At 40.6% G+C, this 19,021-nt stretch overlaps 1 protein-coding gene across 1 annotated transcript in view; it reads right to left on the bottom strand.

Moving 5' to 3' along the window:
- lamc1 (laminin, gamma 1) overlaps positions 1-19,021 on the bottom strand; it is a 206,782-nt gene that overhangs the window by 29,908 nt on the left and 157,853 nt on the right. The window contains exons 8-10 of the mRNA XM_060930986.1: positions 12,252-12,388; positions 12,021-12,143; positions 3,957-4,146 (exon numbers count right to left, since the gene is read on the bottom strand). Coding sequence (XP_060786969.1) covers positions 3,957-4,146; positions 12,021-12,143; positions 12,252-12,388 — 450 coding nt within the window. The remainder of the gene's footprint in view (positions 1-3,956; positions 4,147-12,020; positions 12,144-12,251; positions 12,389-19,021) is intronic.

The raw sequence follows: 19,021 nt of genomic DNA on the forward strand, positions 1-19,021 counted from the left end.
ATGTACGACTCGATTTCGTGGAATAATTGTTAAAAGCAAGACAGACTTTCGATTTCATAAAATCAGTGAAATTTAGCTCCCTCTGAAATTTGGTCATTGTGATGCGTGTTTATTTCTGTAATAAAAATAAATAAATAAATAAATAAAACAGGCCATTCTGTGACTGGGAAGTTATTTCATTTGAGGAGATTCCCTAGCAAATAATGTGCATGAAATCACTCGCTTCATGTAGTCAGGCAGAGACAGGAAGTCCGGTGTGCACATGAGCAAGTTTTCATTGACTAGGCACTGACCCAGTTACATCATTTTGCCACGAGACGAGGAGCTAATCATAACATTCGCATTGCAAGTTCAGTACTCAAGTTGTGACAGAAAATATGACAGAGCCAATGGATCCTACACATCAAATGCTGGTTAGTACATTTCTCCCTGTCATAAATATTGTAATTAGTGAAGAACATGCTACAATTAGCCCAAATATGTATCTTTTTGAGGTGAATTTGAGCCTGGTCACTCATCTTGTTGAAATCCGTTTTTCATCGAGTGCATTCTAGCCAATATTCATTAGTCATAACAAAAATTATGACTTGATTTCACAGTGTAAATATTATTCCTGTGGATTAGATAGTTCAGGGGTTTTCAAAGTGTGGGAGAGTCAGCCCCCCCTCGGAGAGCAAATAAACAACAGCCCCCCCCCCCCCCCCCCCCCTACAATTTTTGTTGTTGCTATACTTAATGTTCCATTCGTATTTTTAAAAAAAATGGTTGTACACATTTTTATTTTTCACATTTTAAACATCTGTGCTTTTTAAAACATCTTGTTTTACACATTTTAAACATCTCATAGCATCGTTAGCTAGCACCTCTTGGCAGACAACACACTGTGGCAGTGGAGCATCTTCAGATCCAGTCCATGAAAATCCAAACTTTAAATAATCGTGATCATACTTCCTTCTTTTTTCAGTCCCCCAGGATTCCGCGGGCCTTTTTTGTGATTGTTGCGGGCTAAAATGTCTGATGTTGCGGGGGGTTTTCCAAAAAATTGCGATGAAAGTTGCGGTGTTTTTTAGGTTTTTGTTGTGATTACATTGCGGGAGGAAGTGAAAGTTGCGAGAAATTGTTGCGATTTTCTCTTTTTGTGATTAAAATTGAGTGATATGTTAAATATTAAGTTATTACTGAAAAACTATTGATTAAAAACACAGACACTGAGAAATGGTCGTATAAACAACTTTACCAATATAAAAGATTACCAGGACTACAAAAATGCAGAAAAATAGGCTTTACTTATCCAAATGCACCTGTTGGTTCAAAAGTTAAAGTGCAGAGAACCTCACAGCACAACATGAAGTTACCTTAAAATATAATATAAATGCCTCAGCTTTCATGTAAGAAAAAAAACTATTAATACTAGTACTGTGTGCAGGCAGTCTCTCCTGAAGACTAAATTAAACAATAATTATAAACTAATAAAATAAATGGCTCAGGCTTCATAGAAGAAATAAAAACAATTTGAACAGAATCTCACAGTATGATGCTGAAGCTGCCTAAACAATGGAAAATAAAATACCATTTTGGCAAAAATATTGGCATCCATTAATTCCTTGTATTAAGTAAAAAAAAAATAATGTAAAGTGCACACAGTCCTTCACTGTAAACATAACACACTTTCAGTAACAGAATTTAAGCCGACATAAACACTAACTCGCATATGCAGTGTTGCCAGATACTGCTGACGTTTTCCAGTCCAAAATATGTTCAAAACCCGCCAAAATGCACTTGAAACTGCCCAATCTGGCAACACTGTGCGCAAGCTGCTTCTCTTGAACGCATACACGGGAGTAAGGCGGAAGGTAGTTTATCGACGTCACCTCAAGACGACGCCAACGATTGGTCAAATTTGCAGGAAAGTTGCGGTGATTGGATATAATTGCAACACCGCCCTGAATTCGCAAGGATTGGTTGAATTTGCGTTGAAGGTGCAAATCGCAACATCCTGGAGGCTCTGTTTTTTTTGCTTGGCCCAGACTCTGTCTCCTCACTCACTGTAGCTTTAGGTACTAAAAATCGATCCATTTTGTCTCTGGTAAAGGCTAGCTGAAGTTCGCTAAATGTCCACAATAGTAACTTATTCTGGTTTATTTTTCCTCACGTTGCGCCCCCCCTGAAGAACTCTGGCGCCCCCCAGGTGAGGCGCGCCCCACACTTTGAAAAGCCCTGAGATAGTTGACATAGAAGGTCTTTTTTTTTAATCATTGCGATGGTGAAGACCGCTGAGCGAAAAATGTGTGTAATTAGACTATACACCTATATTGCACAGCTTCTGGTGAAGAACCCCTTGATTCGCTATCATACTGTGCAGTTTATTTCGTTGAACAAGACAGTATACGGTTCCATTATATTGTGGCAGCAGGGGCGTGGTTAAGCACCGGTTTGTGAATGGAGAGCGAGACGGTGCTGTGTGTGTGTGTGTGTGTGTGTGTGTGTGTGTGTGTGTAGTGAGAGGATCTTTTCCTCTGGCTGAAATCATGTCGGTGCAGTGGTACACAGTTTATTTTGAAACTGCTGAAAAGCACGTTTTGTGTTACGTGACAGTTTTAAAAAAATAAAAACGAAAGTGACATTGATCCCGCCTGTCTGTTTCAGTTTCTACTATTAAAAAAAAAAAATCTCTAAAGTTTGATTGAAGGAGTGATAGGAGATATACATCTCCAGTCACCAATATTTATTAGTTTGGTCCTGCGTTTCCTTTCCTTCACAATACAGGGTCTTTTCTTCTCACTTTAAGTTACTGTAGTCGGTCTTCCGTGTTTCATGCGCACACTCACATGCTCCATTGTTCTCTCAGGTTGCAAAGTTGTATCCCACAATGCATTGCAAACGGGGAAACCCCACCACGTCATGCATGACGTAGTATCTTGGTTTAGGTCACGGCGAGGCAAGAAAAAAAATGGCGGAGAATTTAGGGCCACGAGGCTCTAAATTAATTAATTGTTCTCTTCGGAAAAAAGTAATAAAATTTGAAGTCTGTGATTCAAATTTAGTAGCTTTCAGTCCACTAAAAAAAAAATAATTGGGTGTCGGGGAAAATTCTTTTTATGGCCTAAATTTGAAAAATCTGAAAGGCGGTCTACCTTTAAATATACAGAAAATCTTATTACTACGTAGCACAACACTTCAACCTTAAATTACATGTAGTGTAAATGTTAATGCTTTCATTTAATTTCAGTATGACTGCTTTGTGTTCCAGCTGGCTACAACCCTGATTAGGGTGCATCAGTTGCCCCCTAAAAACGAAAAGTTCCTCCGATCATGATGCATTTTTGTTTTTATGTTCCTTTTGGTAAGAAAACACACTGGGTGAAATATTTTGACAAAATTCAAAAGTTTAATGGTGGCACCAGGAGCTCAAAGTTATGGAAAAAGCTGCTATTTTATGACTTTTATGACAAAATTTCGATCACTTTTCATGAAACATTATGGCACCTTATAGAGTATACCAAATATCTTAGATACACATTTTTAGTACATATTCTAAATATATTATCAAGCACAGTTTGAGTTTTAGCTGTTCACTGAATCATTGTTCAACTACTTTTAAACAATACAATAAAAAAATGTATTATGAATCACATTAATGCTCCTCAATCCCTTGCAAAGGTTCTTCACATGATCTCTGGCTCACAAGAAATCAATAAATGGAGTCCAACATTGTGATTCAAACCTTACGCGAAAACATAAAATAAGCGTTTTTTGGCAAAAAATGAACCTCATGGTGCCACCATTAGACTTTTGAATATGGTCAAAAAATTTTACAGGATGTCTTTATTGGTGAAAAGGAACACCCAAACAAAAATGCATCAGATTTTATGAAAGTGACGGCAACTGATGCACCCTAACCTTGATATTTTTATCATGACCTGAACATGAGCACAACTACCCTAACATTAGCTTACCTGAACACAAAGGTCTTCATTTGGTCATCGGGATAAGCGTTTCCCTGAGCAATGAGAGGCACAGCGATGCGCTGTCCTGCTCCTTCCAGCACCACATCTTCAGCTGACAGACGAGTGTCACGGCGCTCCACCCGGAAGTTGAGGGTCAGGTTCTGACCGTAGCTCAGGACATGGTTCCCCAAAAATTTCTCTACAGGAACAAGTAATGCATTAGCCAGCTAGCACACACTGCCCTCTTGGTCACACATCACTTGACATGTATTTCCAAATCTTGCACTGAGGCTTGAGCTCCAACATCAGGCCTCATTCAGTCATTTAGTAACGTTGGTAGTACAACCCAAAATCGGATAAAGCTGGGATGGTATGTTGAAACGGAAAACAATGATTCGTAAATAATCTTTGACCTGCATTGCACTTAAATCAAGACAACACATTATTTGTTGTTTTATTGCATGAAATTTTGTTTGTTCTGAAAAAAATAAAATAAAACTTTGATTCTTGCAACACATTTCAAACAAAGTTGGGACGGTAAAGCATTCACCACTTTATAATGTTGCCATTGCGTCTGACAACAATTAAAAGAGGTTTCGGGACCAAAGACATCAAGTAATGAAGTGTTTTAGGTGTTACGCTGTCCCATTCTTCCTGCAAACAGGTCTTACAGGGTGCAACAGTACAGGGTCGTGGTTGTCATATTTTTCATTTCATAATTCGCATCACATTCTCTACTGGGGACAGTCGCCCTCTTCTTCCTCAGCCATTCCTTTGTAATGTGTGCAGAATGTATTCATTGTCTTGTTGAAATATCACTGGAAAACACATCCTGAAGGCAGAATATGTTGCTCCAAAATCTCACTGTACTTTTCTTCATTAATGCTGCTATCACAGAAGTTACCTTTGCCAAGGGCACTAACACAACCCCAAACCATGACAGACCCTGGCTTTTGGACTTGTTGCTGATAACAGTCTTAATGGTCCTTTTTGTCTTTGGTCTGGAGTATACAGTGTCCATTTCTTCCAAAAATACTTGGAATTTTGATTCATCTGATCACAAGACACATTTCCACTGTATGATGGTCCATCCCAGTAGCCTTGGCCCGCCCATCCTAAGCGTGACGCAACACGAGGGCCTGTTCCGAGCTTAGTCTGGCCAGGCAAGCTATCTACAGCATTTCCAAGCTCCCGAAAAATCGGGAACCAATCAACTTTGAGCATCTCCAACGGCCCTGGGTAGAGGCGTGTTCAAGGCAGTGACGTAGTAGAACTGCGACCGAAAGCCATAGATTGTTTACAGAATCTATGCCTGAAGCGCTTCATTCACATCACGAACATGGAGCAGCGGCAAGCCTTTAACACAGCAGTAGATGCTGTATTGAAAGCATTCAACGGGAAGTTCTCATTGAAAACGGAGCAAAGAGCAGCCCTGGAGGTATTTATTGAAAGGAAGGACGTTTTCGCCTTGCTCCCGACCGGCTTCGGTAAGAGTTTAATCTACCAGTTAGCCCCGTCGCGTCACATACGTCAGAGGAAAGTGTGATGTGATTGGTTTAAGCTTCGTCACAGCCTTTTCTGGCTTCGACCAGTAGCAAACTGAGGCATTTCAGGGAGGCGGGTCAACCACGGGCTCTGGGAAACGGTTTGGCTTAATAGCTTGGCCAGACCAAATGCTCGCAGAGCTTTGAAGTCGCGTTAGCCAGGCTACCATCCCAGATGCCTCTGAGCCCAGAGAAGCAGATGGTGCTTCTGGACACAGTTCACATCAGGCTTCCTTTTTGCACAGTAAAATTTTAACTGGTACTTGTGTATGCAACTCCATATGGGAGTGCCTGACAAAGGTTTGCCAAAGTAATCCTGAGCCCATGTGTTTATATTAGGGCTGTCAAACGATTAAAAAAATTAATCGCGATTAATCTCAGAATTTCATATAGTTAATCGCGATTAATCGCGTTTTTTTAAATCTATGTAAATGAATAAGGCTTTTAAAGTGAAATGTTACAATTAAAATGGTGAACACATTTTATGCTAAAAGTACTTGTTAAAAACTGCTGGGACAAGAGAAAAAATGGTAAGGGAGTTTATTCACTCATACTAGGCAGTACTGAACATACAAAACGCAACATTGGATTTTGTGATGGATTAGGGAGCTGTAGTCTCAAATATAAAACATGTAGTCACATACTACTGTGTCTCAGTTCAAACATGTGTGACAAAAGAAAATAAAAATGAAATAAAACTTAAATTGTGCTGGAGTTGTATTCAGTCACAGCCTATAGGACTTCACAGTACTGTGCAAACAAAAATAAATTGCAGTTGGACTTCAAGAAAGACATTTAGTGTCATATCACAGTGCTACAGCAGACTGAAATCTCACTTTGCAAAAGTATAAGTGCATACCAAAACCAACTCAATCACCACAGACATATTATAAACATAGACGCCGCACTGAGCTGGTGGCCCCGTTGCTGGGATACGTCAGAGTGTCCGCCATATTATCCGCTCATATAGCAGAAGTAGAGGAACATAAGGTTCTTCTAGGTCTATACACTGTCAAAAGCTCTTGTAGGTAGGAAGGCGCAAGACCATTCAGCAGAGGTGGACGAAGTACCCAAGTTTATTACTGAAGTCAAAGTACAGATCCATCCATCTATCCATCATCTCTAGCCGCTTTATCCTGTTCTACAGGGTCGCAGACAAGCTGGAGCCTATCCCAGCTGACTACGGGCGAAAGGCGGGGTACACCCTGGACAAGTTGCCAGGTCATCACAGGGCTGACACATAGACACAGACAACCATTCACACTCTCATTCACACCTACGCTCAATTTAGAGTCACCAGTTAACCTAACCTGCATGTCTTTGGACTGTGGGGGAAACCGGAGCACCCGGAGGAAACCCACGCGGACACGGGGAGAACATGCAAACTCCGCACAGAAAGGCCCTCGCCGGCCACGGGGCTCGAACCCGGACCTTCTTGCTGTGAGGTGACAGTGCTAACCACTACACCACCGTGCCGCCCCAAAGTTCAGATCCCGCTGGTTAAATGTTACTCCGATACAAGTGAAAGTTCTCCAGTCAAATTTTTACTTAAGTACTGAAGTACTTGCTTTTAAAAATACTTAAGTATTAAAAGTACATTTTCTGCCAATGCATCGTTGTATTATTGCCACAACACTTACAAAACCTAATGCCTCTGAAACAACCAACTGGATTGACTAGTTTGTAGAACCTGTAGAGCTGACATGCTAACAAACTCTTTTCAAACTCGAAATCATACTGGGTCGCTAACGTTATTAGAAAAGAAAGATTATGCTAAAGTTAACATTATTCATGTTAGCATAACTCCATTTTTACATGCTAACTAACAGTGTCCAAGTTAACTAGCTATGTATAATCGTTAGCCGTGGACAAGGCTACGGCAGCTTGGCGGGCAAATCCATAGAAAGTCATTTGACTAACCAGACTGCATAGCTATTGTAACGTTATCGCTAGCTCTAAAAGCACAGACAGCTTCACTGCAAGCTTTCTCTTGGAATAAAATGTTTACATTCCTCAATATGCTTCCGCAGGTTGGACGGCAAGTTTTTGAACGCCGTGATGTGGTTCGTTTTCGGCAAACAAAGCAAATATTTAAAACGAAACGAATCTTTAATCCTTTCAGAAAACTGAAACATGGGTTCATGGGCCATGAGTGCGTGCATTCTCCAGAAAAACCGCCTCCTTCCATTCCACCATCAACTGATCGTGTTCAAATAACGCTGCTGAGAAATCACTGAACTTGATTTTATCCAGTCTATGGATGTGACGTGACTCTAGTGATTACTGATCGGCTGTCTCAGTGTCACCTGCGAAAAAACCAATCACGTTTTAGAAAAGAAAACAAAAAACATCCACTTTCAAAGCTGCTTCATAGTAACGAGTAACGAGGACCTTGATAGAAATGTAGTGGAGTGAAAAGTACGATATTTGTCTTTCAAATGTAGTGAAGTTAAAGTCATAAGTTTCCAAAAATAAAATACTCAAGTAAAGTACAGATACTCAAAAAGTGTACTTAAGTACAGTACTCAAGTAAACGTACTTCGTTACTGTCCACCTCTGCCATTCAGACATTTAAAAGTAAGTAGATTAATCTTGAACATAATTCTAAATTCAGCTGGTAGCCAATGCAGCTCCTATAAGACAGGCGTTACGTGATCGTATTTGCCCTTCATATAAATAACCCGAGGGGCAGCACGGTGGTGTAGTGGTTAGCGCTGTCGCCTCACAGCAAGAAGGTCCTGGTTCGAGCCCCGTGGCCGGCGAGGGCCTTTCTGTGTGGAGTTTGCATGTTCTCCCCGTGTCCGCGTGGGTTTCCTCCGGGTGCTCCGGTTTCCCCCACAGTCCAAAGACATGCAGGTTAGGTTAACTGGTGACTCTAAATTGACCGTAGGTGTGAATGTGAGTGTGAATGGTTGTCTGTGTCTATGTGTCAGACCTGTGATGACCTGGTGACTTGTCCAGGGTGTACCCCGCCTTTCGCCCGTAGTCAGCTGGGATAGGCTCCAGCTTGCCTGCGACCCTGTAGGACAGGATAAAGCGGCTACAGATAATGAGATGAGATATAAGCCACATACACACACCCCTTATGCCTGCAGACGGATAAACACAGTTTTTATCTCTTCTCTCTCTTCTCGGTATAGTTTCCACAAACAGTCTCAATTAGGCTCTGCCATGCCTGCCTACAGTTGACGGAAGACTGCCAACCATTAAGGACATCCCCACATTTGAGCACGTTTTTGCAAGTGTCTTTGAAACGGCGCTTCGGTCGACCAACTGGGCAAGGACCACGAACAAGTTCACCGTAGATCAGTTGTTTGGGTGCTCTAGTGTCATCCATCCGACAAATATGTCCGAGCCAACGTAGATGGCTTCTGATTAACATGGGTTCGATGTCTTCAACACCTGCGCGTTTTAACACCTCTTCATTGCTTACAAAATGATCCCATTTGATATTCAAGATGAAGTGTAGATGACGCTGTTGTATTGCACAGAGTTGCCGGACATCGTGCTGATACAATGTCCGTGTTTCACTGCCGTACATGAGAAGCGGCATTAAACATTGATGGTACACAGCAATTTTGGTCGAAGTTGTTAGATCACGGGAGCATACATGCCAGCCTATACGGAATGTCCGTATTTTATACGGATTTGATTCAATAAACGTAGTATACGGGCGTATAAATAAAGTTATACGGATTCTTTAAAAAAACTTCAATATTTATTTAGAGCTATAATCAATTCCCACGATGATAAAAGAGCACATAACATTTACAAACGTACTGTACACCACAGACAGCCAGTAAAGAGTCTTATGAAATCGCGCATTATCTTGTGGTAGTGAGACTTCGTTCCACTTTTGATCATGCGCACACCGCATTGCGAGAATCCCGCCAACCGGGAAGTCATAGACATATAAACATAGACGCCGCCTTCTGCGTAGAATCATACGTCATCCTCGCCACCATATTGGATGTGGCAAAGTGGAGATTCTTCAACCGTCTCGGCGTCTAGACAGTAGCCGAGAATAAAGATGCCTCATTCATGTGCTGCGTTTAACTGTACCAACAGGTTTACCGTCCAAACGAGATCACATGGGATTACCTTTCACAGGTGAGACTGGAAAAATACTTTTCATTGTATTTGGTCATTATAACGTAATTTTACGAACAGATTTTACTGACTTTGTGGCTAATATGAAGTCTCGTGCATTAGCTGCTCGGTGAAACCTGTCTCCAAACAACGAAGTATTTCCTTCGTAACTACGCTGATAACACTGTGTTTTTGTCAAACATTGGAGCTTTGTATTCATTCTGAAGGTTTATTGTTATTAATTTGATGCAAAACATGGGTCAAAAGTGACCCGGCTGAGTTTTTATCTTCTATATCTTTGCAATAAATTAATTCAAATCATTCAGTATTCAAGGTATTCCTCAATTAACTTGTTTTTGATCATCATACATCCTTATTTTATTTTTTCCTTTCTTACTTTTTGAATAAAAACCCTTTTTGTATCACTACCCTTCTAATGCACAACATGGGTCAAAAACGACCTGCATTCATTTTTTTTCCAGGTTATTTCATGTATGGCTGAGTGTTTCTATGATATACTTTTGAAATAAATTCATTTTGTCATTTACTTTTCCAAATATGCAGTAAATATCTTGTTTTTGTTTAGCACAAATCATCATTTTTATTTTTCCTTTCTTGAGTTATGAACAAGCACAGCTTTTGTAATTCTACATCAAGTTTACACACATGGGTCAGAAACGACCCGCATGCATTTACTACAGCGTTTGGTGGGAACTGTGAATTGTGCTTGTGTCAGACATTTCACAGCTCAGCACATTTGCCCATCTAATACATGTACTGTAAGTAATGTTTTTCAATTGTTCTAACATTACCTTAGAAAAAAAATTGATTATGTTTAGGTTACCTTGAGAGTGAGTAGATTACTTGTCAGAAAGTTACAAGTAATTACTATTAGCTACCGAGCTGTTGACATATTCTACTTTAGTTAGCTAATTTTATTGTAGTTGGCTTAGCTACTGTAACTACATAGTTAATAAATAAATAACTGGCCCCATTCACTGCTAAAGTAATTACTTGAAACAAATTAATATTATAGTATTAAGACATTTAATTTTAAATCACACTTGGATGACCCATGTGTAGTAATATAAAAAGTATTTTTGTTCATAAAAATAAAAAAAAGGAAAGAAAAAATTTAATTAATGATTGGTGGTAATTAAAAACAAGATATTTAAAGAATACTTGGAATATTCAATCATAAAATAAATTGATTTCAAAAGATAGAGCAAAGAAAAACTCAGTCAGCATGAAATAACATGGAACATATCTGTGAAGATACTCAGTCGTCCAGGTACATAGTAATCTGTGGTTGGTAGAAGAGAGCAACTGGACTTGCTTGAAAAGTCTTGAAGACGTTTCGCCTCTCGTCCGAGAGGCATCATCAGTTCTGTCTGTCTAATAGGGAGTATCAAGTATTTATCCTCTCATGGATCATAATAGAATCCAAATCAGAATGCTGATGGCTGCATTGAAGGTGGCTGATAGATGTCATAGACACCCACCTCTGTTCAGTGATTGTCGTTCCAGGCTGACAAAATTGAACGATCCTCTCTGGCTAAGATGTCTGCCAGTTTTCTGGAAGTCCTCTCATACTCCCGCACTAGTCGAAGGGAACTACCTTTTTTTTGTCAGCCTGGAACGACCATCACTGAACAGAGGTGGGTGTCTATGACATCTATCAGCCACCTTCAATGCAGCCATCAGCATTCTGATTTGGATTCTATTATGATCCATGAGAGGATAAATACTTGATACTCCCTATTAGACAGACAGAACTGATGATGCCTCTCGGACGAGAGGCGAAACGTCTTCAAGACTTTTCAAGCAAGTCCAGTTGCTCTCTTCTACCAACCACAAATAACATGGAAAATGAATGCGGGTCATTTTTGACCCATGTTGTGCATTAGAAGGGGTGTGCATATGTTTTGCATCAAAGGGTTAATATTGAATAAAAAGTAACTGGGATACATCATTGTTAATTATCATTCAAATTTTAGGTAAATTATTTTAATTTGCATCTTATACGGATTTTATAAGGGAAATACGGATTTTGGAGGCTGGTTATACAGGTTTGATTGACCAAAGGTTGACATGTATGCGGGAGTCAAACACCCTTTTCCGCGGTCGACCAAGTGTGCATGATGTTGCTTGAACGTGAGATGCGAGTTCCACTTTCATAGAGCAATAACGTAGCTGCCCAGGTACTTGAAGCATGTAACATTAGCTAATTTGGTTATATATATATATATATATATATATATATATATATATATATATATATATATATATTATATAAAAACTTTGCAGTAACTCTCACCAAACTCAGGAGCTCATGTAGGATATTAATGTTTTTTGTTTTTTTCCAAACTAACTGGATTTTCATGATACCATGTTTGTTCTCCATTTGTATTCAGCTTGAAAAATGAATCAGCAGCTGTACCTGGAGCCACAAAGTACATGGGGAAGTAATCATCTGAAATGAGCGAGATCTCTTGAGAGCTTGGAGACCACCGCACTGGCACGCTGGAGCCGTCTCTCTGCTGACCCTTCCAGCCTTCATCTCCTGACAACAGCAAAAACACCACATTTATGAGCAGAACATAAAGGGAATCGCAAGTACATGCTGTTCAGCTCTACTAATCTAAAAACAATACAACACAACTGGACTTGCCTCGATCAAAGTTGGACGTGATGGTGTGTATGCTGTATCCTCCTGCACTCTCACACACAGTAGAATGGTGGAAGCAAAAGCATGGCGTGCATCCCTGAGGATTCTGGGGGTCCAGGTTGAAGAAGCCAAGTTTACACCTGAATGGCATACAATCAGCATGTTAGTTAAAATCTACTGAACTTCCAGGGCCAGTGTACCATTCTTCAGGATCCATATAGGGAGACAACAGCATTTATGACACACCATAACACCTGCCCTGGAATGTATGGAAGTCCTGACATGAAAGAATAGTCATTTCATTATTTCTAGCTACAGAGGTGGACAGTAACGAAGTACATTAACTTGAGTACTGTACTTAAGTACACTTTTTAAGTATCTGTACTTTTCTTGAGTATTTTTTTTTGGAAACTTGCGACTTTAACTTCACTACATTTGAAAGGCAAATATTGTACTTTTCACTCCACTACATTTCTATCAAGGTCCTCGTTACTCATTACTATGAAGCGGCTTTGAAAGTGGATGTTTTTTTCTTTTCTAAAACGTGATTGGTTTTTTCCCCACAGGTGACACTGAGACAGTCTATCAGTAATCACTAGGGTCATGTCACATCCATAGACTGGATAAAATCAAGTTCAATTATTTCTCAGCAGCATTATTTAACACGATCAGTTGATGGGAGAATGGAAGGAGGTGGTTCTTCTGGAGAATGTACACACCCATGGCCCATGAACCCATGTTTCAGTTTTCTGAAAGGATTAAAGATTCGTGTCGTTTTAAATGTTTGCTGAAAACAAACCACATCATGCAGGGCTCGACATTAACGCTTGTCCGGGACAAGTGATACTTTATGTCGGACAAGTTTGTCGTCTCAGTTACTTGTCTGATCGGACAAGTGCCAAAATACGCCAATATTCGGGTTACATATCAAATTTATCAGTTTATTCACATGATTTCCGAAGCATCTCACTCGACATATTGTTTTGATGAATCGCCGGATGTTTCTTTTCGGAAAGAGCGATGTGCGCATGCGCAATATTCCACTTGCGAAACCCGCCATGGGAGCACTTGCATGTGACGTCACAGCCGATCCAGATTGTGACAGACACCATCTTGTCGGTCAAACGCCATATTTCCGCCTTCTACTTCTGGTTCTACTTCTGCTTTTACTTCTACCTTTTCTTCTGGAAAACCCTACTATATACAATTCTACTACAAAGGCTGCAGCTACAAGCTCTCCCTACCTGTGCACGTTTATGTTTTTTGTGTGCATTTTTGCGTGTTGTTCGTCTGTACCGGACTTCAATATCCACTACAACCGTGTGGACTTACTGGACATTGGTTTCCAGCCGAAAATGACGGTTTGTAGCGATTTCCATCGCATGCACAACATTCCGGACGAGATAGCGAGACCAGCGGGGTCTCCGTGGATTGTTATCGGAAGCAAAGCGAAGGAGGCGGTGCCGGGAGCGGAAGCAAAAGCGAGGCTGCAGGCAGAGCCGGCCTGTTGACTAAGCTCAGAAAACAGCCACTCAAACCTCCACTGCTAAGCCTCTATCTCTCCAACGCCAGATCCATGGTAAACAAGACGGACGATTTGGAATTACAGCTGGAATTACCTTATTCTATTCTATAATCGGCTGGTCAGTGCTATACTCAATACTTAAGTGACTTACCCGTCCAATGAGGATTGTTATTTTCTTGTTTACAAGATGCCACATCTGAGTCGCTGACAAATCCTGAATTTCTGTAAAGATAACTGTCCAGAGATTTATAAGCACGCAGTGCTTCACCACTGAACAGCGAGGGAAAGTTAATGAGGTAATTATACACGTCTGGGTATTCCACCTCTGGCAGTTCAATATCCACTGACACGGTCGTGAAAACTACGTCCGGTAAGCCATAAGGGTCACTAATCTGTAGATCGTTTATTTTAGACATATATCTACTTATCTGTTCATTAGAAAAATGAGCCGTGTAGTCCGTCGGTTGAAATTGATCCATTCTGTACACGAGTGCAGCAGTATTCAGCTGTGTTTTTTACCGACAAGATGGCGGCTGTGTACTTTCCGGTCACGTGACTGCAAGATCTCTATACCGCTTCGTGTATTTCAGCTGAAAAGTAAACGGTCGCGGGCGGCACGGTGGTGTAGTGGTTAGCGCTGTCGCCTCACAGCAAGAAGGTCCTGGGTTCGAGCCCCGTGGCCGGCGAGGGCCTTTCTGTGTGGAGTTTGCATGTTCTCCCCGTGTCCGCGTGGGTTTCCTCTGGGTGCTCTGGTTTCCCCCACAGTCCAAAGACATGCAGGTTAGGTTAACTGGTGACTCTAAATTGACCGTAGGTGTGAATGTGAGTGTGAATGGTTGTCTGTGTCTATGTGTCAGCCCTGTGATGACCTGGCAACTTGTCCAGGGTGTACCCCGCCTTTCGCCCGTAGTCAGCCGGGATAGGCTCCAGCTTGCCTGCGACCCTGTAGAAGGATAAAGCGGCTAGAGATAATGAGATGAGATGAGATGAGTAAACGGTCGTTTATGATTGGTTTTAATCGTGTCATACACGTGGATTTGTTGACATTTCTGTTGGCGGGATCATTATTCAACTGTATATTTACGTTGAGTATGTGGTAATTTCCAAATCTTTGAATTGTTGTTGATGGTGTCCATTATATAGCTGAGCGTGTGCTGGCGGGGAATGTGCGCCTGCGTGCGTGTGGATTGACAGAAAGTGAGGTAGGAGTGGGGAAAGTTATCTATGAATACCAAGCTGTCAAATGGCTGCTAATTAGGTTACCGGCTGTATTAACTAACTAATTAGTAATGGGAGTTTAGGGATTTGAAACATAGGGCTCGATAATTTAGATATAATTATGGATTATTTGAAATTCTCTTTTTTTTGACCATTAAATACCATACAGGAGCCACACTGAATAATTAGACAACAATTAATCAGTGGAGGATATATATTCAAAATTAATAATTTAAAAATGAATATGAATATATATAATTTAAATTTTCTGGTTTTCAATTTCTCAAAATAAATTAATGATTAGAGTCCAATTGATGGAGCAGAACTCAAGGGTTGATAGATGAAGATGAATAGAAACTTTATTTATATCCATTCATCTGTGAGTCAATAGAGGTGTGGAGGTTTTCATAAGATATATTATCTTGTCGTTTGATAACTAGATTTCAGTGTATAATAATCAGTGATTTACAGTATTAATCAGTCAATTTTGTTATCAGTTGTTTTTATTTGTAGCATTGTTATTTGTTTCTCTTGTCCAAACTAGTGATATCTCATCAAGTCATAAATTTTATGATATTAGTTTTTGTGATATTTGTTACTGAACTGCAGAGTACTGATCTGTGTATATATATATAATGGTTAGTCTTTCTGGATCTCAGTTATTTTGTTCTTAAAATTTTATGTTCATAATTTCTACTCTATTAGAATATATTGCTTCTGAACTTCAGCATAATAATTGGTGAATTATGGTATCAATCAGTCTGTTTTACTATATTTTTGAACTTTTGCCTCAGTATATCAAGTATTGATTACTTTTGATTCATATATATTATGCATATGTTGTGAATTCGGAAACAAATGCCATAAAGATTGTTGGTTACAAATAGTTTGTGTGTTTTTTTCTCAAATATTTCTTCGGACAAGTCAACTTCACATTCGGACAAGTAAATTTCCTTTCAACTTGCCCGACAGGACAAGTGGTTTCAAAAGTTAATGTAGAGCCCTGGCACGGCCTACAAAAACTTGCCATCTGACCTGCAGAAGCATACTGAGGTATGTAAACGTTTTATTCCAAGAGAAAGCTTGCAACGAAGCTGTCTGTGCTTTTAGAGCTAGCGATAACGTTGCAATAGCTATGCAGTCTGGTTAGTCAAATAACTTTCTATGGATTTGCCTGCCAAGTTGCCATCGCCTTGTCCACGGCTAACGTTTACACATAGCTAGTTAACTTGGACGCTGTTAGTTAGCATGTAAAAACAGTTACGCTAACATGAATAACGCTAACTTACCTGAAGTCCTTTCAGAAATGTATGTTTTAGCATAATCTTGCCAAATAAACAAAATGTAGAAATGTCTTTTCTAGTAACGTTAGCTACCCAATATGATTTCGAGTTTGAAAAGAGTTTGTGAGCATGTCAGGTGGAGTTTCACTGACTAGCTAGCTTAACGTTAAACCACCATGATGGCACGGCATGCATTCATTTTGTGAATTCACATTTCTGTCTTTGGTAACAGCATTAGGTTTTGTAAGCGTTGTGGCAATAATACAACAATGTGTTGACAGAAAATGTACTTTTAATACTTAAAGGGCTCCTGACAGCAAAAAATGTGTTAAATTTAGCCATATTGAGTTGAATAAAATGACATTTACTTCACACATCGCGCGACAGAATAGTAACAAACATCGTTTTGAATGGCCCGCCACGCAGATAAATCGATATCATAGCGAGCCAACCCACGGCCGAGGAAGAAGGCGGATATGACGTCACATGCAGGACCACTGACAGACATTTTCTCAACTTCTCGTTGTTCAACAGTGCTTTGCAAGTGAATATTTTTGCGTCCGAGTCGTTTATTTTGGTGAATATGCCTGCTCGTTGTGTGGCTGGATTTTGCTCAAACACCAGGGAAGCCGGGTATAGTCTGTACACCTTTCCCAAGGATCCCATCAGATGCGAAGAGTGGGCAAAACAAGTGCGCCGGACACGGGACATGTGGACTCCCAATGACAGGTGGGCCTCTGTTTGACAGCCATGTGACACTTGTTTGATTAGTTGTTGATTGATGATTTTTCGGTGTAGATCTCCATCTTGTAATGAGATATTTACTAATAAATAATAGCAATAGGTGAATTTGTTCATGATTCAAAGTTCTGCCACAGTTCCGCTGCAATACCATGTTGGCTGGACCTTATAGGCCTAACATGCAATTGAATTATCAGTTCATAGAAGCTTTTATTCTTATCAAATAAAAACGTGAGAAAACGGCCCAAATCTAAAAGACCATGAACTTTCAAGACAGCATATTTTTTTAAAAGGAAATCAGTGTGGTAATATTGTCCGCATGCCCCCCCCCAGAGGACTAGATCTCATCTCATCTCATCATCTCTAGCCGCTTTATCCTGTTCTACAGGGTTGCAGGCAAGCTGGAGCCTATCCCAGCTGACTACGGGCGAAAGGCGGGGTACACCCTGGACAAGTCGCCAGGTCATCACAGGGCTGACACTCAGACACAGACAACCATTCACACTCACATTCACACCTACGGTCAATTTAGAGTCACCAGTTAACCTAACCTGCATGTCTTTGGACTGTGGGGGAAACCGGAGCACCCGGAGGAAACCCACGCGGACACGGGGAGAACATGCAAACTCCACACAGAAAGGCCCTCGCCGGCCACGGGGCTCGAACCCGGACCTTCTTGCTGTGAGGTGGCCGCGCTAACCACTACACCACCATGCCGCCCAGGACTAGATCTATTATTATTATATTACCATTCAGTGTTTTGGAGCCTCCCGATGTCAGCTGGGATCACGACGTCCTCTGCATTGGGCCCGTCACTGTCTGTGTCCGAGTCGGAAATCTCGCCTTCCGCAGGCAAATCGTCCAGATACGGCTCAAAACGATAAGGCAAAATGCCACCCACTGCTTCGTCTTCATGTAATCCAACATGTCCAATGTCAACCTCAAAAAGGGCCTCAGTTTCTGAAGACTGGTCAGAAAATCGCTCTGTTTCATCGGCCATAGCTGCCTTGAAGGCTGAGCAGTCTTTCTGCATGTGACGTCACGGCAAATATGGCGGCCACTGACAGCGGCTTAGCGCTTGGCCAGATTGACGCAACTTCGCACCAAGACAAATCTACTGATTTCGTTCTGTTGGTGGTTAGTTCGATCATGAAAGTGATCAGTGGTGTTTGTAGTTTTATTACAGAAACCTATTTTAGAGCATAATTTTGCTGTCAGAAGCCCTTTAAGTATTTTTAAAAGCAAGTACTTCAGTAAGAATTTGACTGGACAACTTTCACTTGTATTGGAGTAGCATTTGGCCAGTAGGATCTGTAATTTGTCCACCTCTGTCGAGCTATTATCTCATTATGTCAACTTATATTCACCATCTTCATTTCATGGGGACCTGAAGGCTGGTCACAGAGCAATACCCAGGCAATCTGATCACACAGCACTGCTAGTAACTAATGAACAGCTTACTGGTGCATGAACAAAAGGGCAAATCTGTCCAAGTCATGCATCACAGCTGCTCTTCATTTAACAGTCCACAGAGCCAAACTGGATGTGCAGCACACGATTACACACACACACAAACATGCAGCTGCATTCATTACTTCTAATTTGTTAAGTGTTTCAAGTCCGTAATACTCTACTAACGTCATTCTGTTTCCCCTCCGGAAGCCAAAAACACAAACAGCAAAGCTGTTCTAGTTCAGTTATCTGTCTTTTTGTGTAATTTGATGGAGCAAATAATCCACCTTACTCACATCACAGTGAATATAAAAAGTGTATGCACGCCGTTAAAATGATCGGTTTTTCTGATGTAAAAAAATGAGACCACAATAAATAATTTCAAAACTTTTCCCACCTTTAATGTGACCTATAACCTGTACAATTAAATTGAAAAACAAACAAATCTGTTATGGAGGGGGGGAAAAAAAAACAACAACAACCGGACAATAAGCTGGTTGCACAAGTATACACACCCTTAAACTAATACTTTGTTGAAGCACCTTTTGATTTAA

This window comes from Neoarius graeffei, chromosome 1 (assembly GCF_027579695.1).
Source record: "Neoarius graeffei isolate fNeoGra1 chromosome 1, fNeoGra1.pri, whole genome shotgun sequence".
Classification (NCBI taxonomy): Eukaryota; Metazoa; Chordata; class Actinopteri; order Siluriformes; family Ariidae; genus Neoarius; species Neoarius graeffei.